At 43.7% G+C, this 8,905-nt stretch overlaps 1 protein-coding gene across 1 annotated transcript; it reads left to right on the top strand.

Annotated features, from left to right (window-relative positions):
• Positions 1-2,365: 2,365 nt before the first annotated feature.
• LOC109470830 (receptor-type tyrosine-protein phosphatase beta-like) lies at positions 2,366-5,440 on the top strand (the record flags this gene model as incomplete). Its single annotated transcript, XM_019769917.1, has 5 exons — positions 2,366-2,520; positions 2,734-2,842; positions 3,875-4,003; positions 4,217-4,739; positions 5,190-5,440. Coding segments are annotated over exons 1-5 (1,167 nt in total), but the record flags the coding sequence as incomplete, so codon positions are not given.
• Between the last annotated feature and the right edge of the window lie 3,465 nt (positions 5,441-8,905).

The following is an 8,905-nucleotide window of genomic DNA, read 5'->3' as shown; positions in this document are numbered from 1 at the left end:
TAAATGGTGTAAACCAGAAGGAAAAGTAGACCGATACGGACTATCTATAGGCGAAAGTGACTGTGAATACGTTCAATGGAACGATCAACCTACATATACATTCTCGTCACTGAACCCAGGTCAACGATACAAACTCAGTATGGTATCAGAGATTCTGGATGGACACAAATTGAGTGAGCCCATAAAAAAGACATTCTATACCCGGCCTCTTCCACCCATAAACGTAAAGATTACTGACATATCTACAGAAAGCTTTCAGGTCAGCTGGGAGCCCCCGAAAAAAGGCACTTTTGAGAAAATTCGGCTGGGTCTTTCTTTTGGGAATAATGCCCCGCTTTATCAGTCGCCCCAAGCAGGCATCGAAAACTGGTACAGGTTCACAGGTCTTGTTTCAGGCCGTATGTATACAGTCAAAATTTGCGCTGAAAGTGGAGATCAGATCAGTAAAACAAAAAGGCTGAAAATCCAAACTGATATGTCTCCTCCAACAGTTAGTGCACCGGTGGAAAAGATCAGCCCAAAATCACTAGTGGTGCACTACGAACTTCCAAATAGTGATTGTGACAAATGCACCATCCTACTGTCCTCCATTAAAGATTCTAACATTACAAAAGAGGAAACAATACAACACCCACAACCGACCCTGAACTGCACGTTTAAAGATTTAACACCAGGCGAGGAATATAGAATACTTGCTACTGCCCATAGTGGAACAAAAAGCAAGGAATCTCCACCGTTGAATGTTATGACGAGTCTTGACACACCAAAACAAATAAAAGTAGAAAAGTCTTTCACTTCAGCAACGATATCATGGTCACACGCAGAAGGCCACAAGGACGGATATACAGTAAGATTATCGTCGAGTGACGGACGTGACGGAAGTGGTATCAAATTTGTTTCAAAGAATAACTTGCTTCAAGCAAAATTTGAGAATCTAATCCCTGGAAGGAAATTCGACGTCATGGTCACAACTACTTTAAAACACCAAGGCAAGAACGTTAAGAGTATCGTCTGTAGGGAGACCTTTAGAACGAATATCCGGAAACCCGAGAAAGTCATAGAGGGTAGTATTGGTGAAAGAAACATCAACGTCTCCTGGACTGACGTAGACGGTGACAGAGATGCTTACTGCATCTCTATTAAACATAATGAAGAAGAAGTGGATAAGAAACAAAAAACAGCTCCTCAAACACGGAAATCTGTACTTACACAATCCTTTAAAGATCTTGTTCCGGGGAGGAGTTACACCTTGACCATACAAACTCTAAGTGGAACCGACAAAAGTGAAGAAATATCCTATCCATTTTGTACGAAACTTTCACAACCACATATACGTGTAGAAGAAACATTCTCTTCGGTGGATGAAACGTCTATACATCTCTTTTGGGAGCATTCGGAAGGAGACTGGGATAACTATGAAATAGAAGCAGAGAACGAAGAAACAATGGAAAAGAAACTACTTGAATGGAGATGTACAGAACGCAAAGAGTTCGGCGAACAGTTAATAACAAACCTTGTCCCTGGGTCGTGGTACGTCCTCTCCATTAGGACTGTTGGTGGAGGACAAAGGAGCACTCCAGTTACTGCGCGTTTTAGAACATTACCAAAAGCCCCAGTAGATGTACAAATTACAAAAACAAGTAATGAGGTATCAGTAGAGTGGAACCACTCAGATGGCAAAAATGATGGCTATATTGTTAAGCTGTGTTCAGAATCTGACACTGAGAAAACTATTCGAGTCGATTCATTGTCCACCTCATGTCCTTTCAAAGATCTCGTCGCAGGTCGGTCATATGTTGTAGTGCTTAGCGCAGTCGTGAAAGTCGACGAACGTCCAGAAAGGGAAAGTAAAGAAGTGAGAAGACCTGCACAGACAACAATAACGAAACCTGCCATAGAAGTTATTCGAAAGAGTGAGACGAGTATTTTGTTGTCGTGGTCAGATGTTGACGGTGACAAATCTGGATACTCCTTGTCCATTAACCCCAAAGACGGGTATATGCCACAACGTAGCACTTACCCGAAAACAGAAAAACAGCTTCAAACGGAACCATCTTATCAGGAAAAGTTTTCTAGTCTATGTCCTGGCAGGGTGTACACAATACGTGGGGTCACAGAAAGTGGGAATGGTACAAGCGAAGAGACGGTCCTGACAGAGAGGACAGAAGTTGGTGAACCAAAAAACCCTGAAGTTGAAGCAACGGTAACTACGTTGACGCTGCGTTGGGATCCTGCTGATGGTGATGTCGACGAATATCATGTATTTTTGGAGCCAAATGACGATCCTCCGTCACCTGTTGTTGTACCGAGCGACCGTAACACATGTCATCAGTTTAATGGCCTTGAGCCGGGGAGGCTTTACAAAATGACCATAGTCACATTGAGGGAAGATGTGAAAAGTAAAGAACGTGTAGTTGAAGAGCAAACTATTGTCGCGCAGCCCAAGAATGTTCAAGTCGAACAGGCTGGAGACGGGGCATTGAGCTTGACGTGGGAAGACGCAGAGGGAGACAAGGACGGGTATACCTTAGAGATATATTCAACTTCAGAAGTAAAACCGAAAACGTATAATGTTTTATGTTCACAAGCAAAACGGCACGAATGGACAGATCTGGTTCCAGGGAGGCTTTATAACGTAACAATCAAAACGAAAAGTCATGACAGTCTCAGTGAACCAATTACAAGACAGAAACGGACATTAGTTGCTAGACCAATAGACTTTAAATTTGCTAGGAAAGATGTGAAGGAGAAAAGTATTGCCGTTAGCTGGACAATTGCTCCTGGTGAGGTAGACAAGTATATTCTACACATATCAGACAAATATCGGACATGGGAGCACCCAGTGCAAATAACTCACAATAAAGGGAAGATGTCTTATGTGTTCGACGACCTTGTGCCGGGACGTCAATACAACGTATATATACAAACCGAACGGGAAGGAGAATATAGTGACAAAGTACCACTGCCAAGGGTAAGAACAATGGTCAGCAAGCCGGTAAATTTAAAAGTTGAAGACAGGCAAACTGACAGTCTTCGGGTGGCATGGACCAGTGCGGAAGGGGACAAGGATGCTTACCACATCAGTATTGATCCACAAGAGGGAAATAACCCTTCTGCAGTTTTGACGATCACTGAAGAATTGACATACACATTTACAGACCTGATCCCTGGTAGGCTCTATACAGTCAACGTCATCACCGACAGTGGTGGAGACAAAGGTTTGGCGGAAAGAGTCAAGCGAAGAACTCTTCCAAGTCCACCGCGAGCCGTGGTAGCGTCGGTGCAAGGGACAGGCATTCTTGTCACCTGGGAGCCAGCAATCGGGGATAAGGACAAATATATCTTGAGGCTTTATTATGATAACAAGGATATAGGCATAAAAGCAGATCACCTATGGTGTGAAGTTGAGGAGGGAACTCAAAAAATATTCCCGCTTTTGGAATTTGGCAGAATGTACCATGTGCATGTTGCAAGCCGTAGTGACGATGCCGATAGTGAACCAGCTGCTACATCACTAAGGATGACGGTTGATCATCCAAAGCATGTATCAGTAATGCATAAAACGGAAACTACAGCCACCATCAAATGGGATCATGCACAGGGTGACAAAGACAAGTACGCCGTGAAAATACAGCCGAATTCACAGACTGGTTATGAAATAAAAATCAACCAAGAGCAGACCTTAACACATGACTTCGACAACCTTTACCCCGGAAGATTACATCTCTTGTCTGTTTACACAATTAGCGGAGACGACCGGAGTCGACCTGAACGTGCAGAATTTACGACATTGGCGCGTCCTCCAAATAAAATTCACGTCAATAAAGAAGACGTGAAGGAGAAAAGCTTGCGTGCTTTTTGGCCTGAACCTGAGAGTGAAGTGGACCATTACGGGATAAGCATTTCCCATTCTGGAAGAGAAATAAGACGATATGTGATGTCTCCCTCGTCAAGAGAGTACCTTTTCGAGAACCTAACCCCCGGCAGGCTGTACACACTTTCTGTGTGGACTTATGTTGGGGACCTGGGAAGTACATCAGTTCCAATATCAGTACAAGAAAGAACATTGGTTGCGAGTCCCAAAACAATAAGAGTTGCGAATTGTACTCATTCGTCAATTTCATTTTCATGGGATAAAGCTGACGGGGATGTGGACAAATACGAGTATCGTGTTGTACATGGGAAGGATTGCGTTAATACGAGCATAATGACTCAGTCACCCGACCAACGTTCGGTGCAAATTAATGACCTATTAACCGGGGGACGTCTATACGAGCTAGTCGTAGTAGCTGTAAGTGGGGATAGGAGAAGCCTGCCTACCAGGACAAATCATCGCACAAAAGTTCACAGACCTGAAGGCCTTCACGTCGCTGACGTCAAATTGCAACAAATCACCATCACATGGGAGCATGCACCGGGAGATAAAGACGCGTACACTGCAGCTGTATTTGACACTACACGTCAAGACAGAACTCCAAAGAGCAAGAGTGATGTATCTGCCACCGCCTTGGTTCTCGAACATCGCTTCAGTGCTTTGGTACCCGGCCGAGAGTATGAGATATTGGTCACAACTATCAGTGGAGGGGATACAAGCGAACCAGACAAACGGATAGTAAGGACAAAGCCCCTCCGCCCGGTAAATGTTAGGACGTCGGCCGTGGACTCCGGAATCAAGGTGGATTGGTCAGAACCAAGCGGTGACAAAGACGAGTATTTACTGGAGATTTCGCCTAGCGAAGGTTCGCATCTTCCTGCTTGCATTTCAAGTGGCAACGAAACTACTCATACGTTTTCAGGCGTTACACTCGGAAAGCTGTATGACGTCAAGATTTCCACCAGAAGCAAAGATATGGAAAGTGCTAAGGTAATCAGACAACAGCGAATGACTGTAGGCCAGCCAAATTGTGTAAAGCTTCAGCCATTCGAGACCTCAGTCAAAGTGACATGGGCCCACGCAGAAGGTGAAAAGCAACGCTACCACATCACGATATGGGAGGTAGAAAGGCAGAAATGCGTATGCAGAAAAGAAAGAAACGCTAACGAAGAGTTAACGTTAGAAGTTCTTAATCTTGTATCTGGAAGGCTTTACAGAGTGGAAGTCACTACAGAGAGTGGAGGAGAGTTGAGTAAATGCGTTCCTAAAATAGTAAGAACTAAAATTTGCCCTCCAACGGAAATCTGCATCGCAGACAATGAGGTTGAGGAAACTAGCATTCGAATCACGTGGCGTAAACCAGACTGCCACATGGACATGGACTGTTATCATGTTTCAATACACCCAGCAGTCGGCGTAGAGAATGCTATTGGTGTGGTAGAAAGAGAGAAACCTTTAGAGTATACTTTCAAAAATTTAACTTCAGGTCGCAAGTATACACTAAGCGTGGCAACCGCTAGTGGTGGAGACAGGAGCGATCCTGTCACCACCAAAAAAAGAACAACTGTTAGTCGCATAGAACAAATCGATGTTACGTACAAAGATGAAACTGCTTTTAGAATAACTTGGCCTGATGTCAAAGGTGACAAGAGTTCGTACATTGCCTCCATACGAGAGATGACTACTAAAATTCCTGTGCGACGTTTCTCCGACATCCCTGCCCAATCTCTGAACTCCCAAATGTTCAACAAAGGTCTTACCCCTGGTAGATTGTACGAAGTTTCTGTGGTCACAGTAAGTGGTGAAATGGAAAGTTTAGCAAGAAAAAAGCAGGTCAGAACAATCGTGTCTCCTCCTAGAAATGTAATGATTCCACAAGACAGCGTGACAGAACACAGCATGGATATAGTTTGGGAGGACGCAATGGGAGACCACAAGTCATACGAGCATCGAATTTCACCAAAAGAAGACACATGTACATGGAGCGACGAAGTAAAGTCGTCACCAGACAGGACTAAAGTGCACAGACGCAGATTTGAAAATCTGGTTCCTGGTAAAATATATACAATCGAATTGTGGACAGGACAGGAAGAGGCTACCAGCAAAGTAGTTAAACTTAAAGGGAGAAGAACAAAGGTTGCGGCTGTAATGGAAAGCTCCATAGACTTCAGGAATATCAGTGAAAATGAAGTCACTTTGACATGGGTGCAAGCTGCAGGTGAGAAGGACGGCTATATAGTAACCATGCATCCTTTCACTGGCGACAACGAGGTGGTTAAACCACAGCCATCTGAAGTAAAAACAGCACACGATGAATTACAGCACACTTTTCCTGATCTAACCCCCGGGCGAAAACACACTATTTCTATTGTAACATACATTGAAAATGACAAAAGTTCGGAAGTTATCAAGGCAATACACACAAAGCCGAATAAACCTGAAGGATTCCATGTTGAAACTTTTGCAGAGGGCATTGCGGTGTCTTGGTACTCTCCTACAGGTATACAAGATGGGTATTTGGTGGAGTTAACGACAGTTCCTGAGGATCCGGAGGACTTCATTAAAGCAACCTTTTACGAAAAGACAGAACCTTACAACGATGAAGGCGTTAGCATCTTAGACGAATCCAATGAAACAAGACATTTTAAATATACGTTCAAGGAGAAGGGCATGATAAATGCACGAACAAAATATAAAATCTCAGCATGGACCAAAAGCGGCAAGGAAGAAAGTGGTGGTCAATGCAGCGATGTGATCGTTGTGGAAGAACAAACAAAGCCGCATCCCCCCAGAGATCCTCGCCTGGTAAAAGAGGGTATAGAGAGCATAACATTTGACTGGGCGCCGCCTATAGATGAAGGGAAGAAGCGAGATGTCTACAGGTACATCGTTAAGTATAAGGGACCGGAGGAAGAGGATGAACGCGAGCGTGACTGTCAGTTCAACACCTCTGCGAAAATAGAGCACCTGAGGGACAACACAGAATATGATTTTTTCATCATTTCAGTGGTGGAAACAAGAGCTGAAGACGGGACAATTGAACGGGTCGACAGTGAAAGGTGCAGATTCACTCATAAGACAATGTCACAGAGCACGAAAATTGTCAGAAAGTTTTCAAGGAAGCTGAAGAAAGCTATTTTTATCGTTATCTGTGGTGGTGCATTTGCCATCTCCCTGTTTACGTTCCTTGGCGTGTTCGTTCATAACTGCGTCAGACCATTTGATGATCAGAGTGAGGTAGCCGTTGCAACCGTACTTCCAAGTACGAAAGGCTCAAACACTTCAAGTAACAATTCTTCTGTCCGTCCGACTGTCAGCACAAACAGTGGTTTAACAGAGTGCTTCGTTGAAAAGGCTGGAGAACAGTTTTGGTACTTCGTATTTTTCACTGCGTTGCCTGCTATCTCCGTCCTAGTAATTGTTCTGTGGAAAGTAATAAAGCGCATCAGGCATAATATAGTACCACGCGCGGTCTCGGACGCCGAACGTGGACTATTAGAAGACAGAGGTACAGAAATGGCTGATATGCACTCTGGTGAAGATATGCCAATACTAGAGTACGGAAGAAAGACAACTCGGCAAAGATGGGTAACTAATACTTCTTAGCTGATTGAAGTTTGGGTCGCTAGATAGTTGACAGCACAGGGCCACTGAGAAACTAGAGGTCGGAGATCTCATGTCTTCGTCAGAGGTACATCGTTAGAGAAATTAACATGCGTATTCTTCACTCTTTTTGATAATCAATTTGGTCTTAAGAACAAAAGAATCTCTGTACTATTTTTATGGTACAGAACACCCTGAAACGGTTTGCCGCAGATTATACAGATGCGTCGTCACCAGTGTTACGCCCCCCCCCCCCCCCCTACGTTATTTGAGTTTGGACTGTTACTGGAAAAAAACGTTCAAGAAATTCTTACTGTGTTGAAAGTGTCACGACAGCGCCGCAAAATATAATAAGAGAAGATGTTATAAAGGAAAGAATCAGAACAGGGTGACTACTGCTGTTTTTGTTAATTTGTCTTTATGACAAATAGAAGACTTGTTTCTTGTGTTCTTTGTGTCCTAACATTTGTACTTCTACAGTTAGTATATTCCAAATCTAGGCATCTCGTTTTTCGGCCCTTCGTGTTTTTATTGCGCGCTTGCCTTAAATTTAAGGTAATTAGATTTAAGGTCTCCAGTGGACGTCATCCATAGCAATTACTTGGTGTGGCCGTAGAAAATAACCTGACATATGTCCAACCTATCCTCCCCCTGCTGAAGTTATAGTACAATCCCTCAATGTAACGTCATTTGATCCCATCCCATTATGGGGTTCCCCGGCTATATCCAGCTGTCGGCTGTCTCCAAGCAGATGTAGGTGGGGGATTTCTAAACACAAAAGGTCCTATTACGGGGACATAACGACCTCCACGACTCTCATCTTTGAACTCAATCTTGGAGACCACCACAGTAACATGCCTATCAAATTTCATTAACTTCCATCCACACATACAAAAGTTATCCTGCTCACAAGAAAAATTAACAAAATGCCCCCTGTAGTCACAACGAAACCCCCCACGAAGCTCAGTAACGAACTTAACCTTGGTCCCGACAATAGTAAGCACCACACCAAGAATTATAATCAACATTTTACAAATACTTGAGTTATCTTGCTAACAAGCCACAAACACAAAAGGTGCACTGACGTGACGCACGGACCCCCCACGAAGCCGAAACTTGTAATTGACTTCGGCCTCAACAGCGGTAATCTGCCTGCCAAAAATCATGGACGTCGAATCATGCCTTCCAGAGTTATATCGCAAAATCCGCAGTTCCCCACACTCCGGCGAGACAATTTCATAGTCCTTCTGACGAAGACAATTAGAGGTATCACCAACAGATCACATGAGATTCTCCATAGCAATGAGAATGTTAGTACTGCAGAATCTTTGAGTAAGTTGTTATCTCAGTTTCACTTATTTCATTTACATGAGATCTGAAGTTTGAAACTCTCTCTCTCTCTCTCTCTCTCTCTCTCTCTCTACTACT

Source organism: Branchiostoma belcheri, unplaced genomic scaffold (assembly GCF_001625305.1).
Source record: "Branchiostoma belcheri isolate BF01 breed outbred unplaced genomic scaffold, Haploidv18h27 scaffold235, whole genome shotgun sequence".
Lineage (NCBI taxonomy): Eukaryota > Metazoa > Chordata > Leptocardii > Amphioxiformes > Branchiostomatidae > Branchiostoma > Branchiostoma belcheri.
The sequence above is the reverse complement of the archived record's forward strand: the minus strand, read 5'-3'. Positions and strand labels throughout refer to the sequence as shown.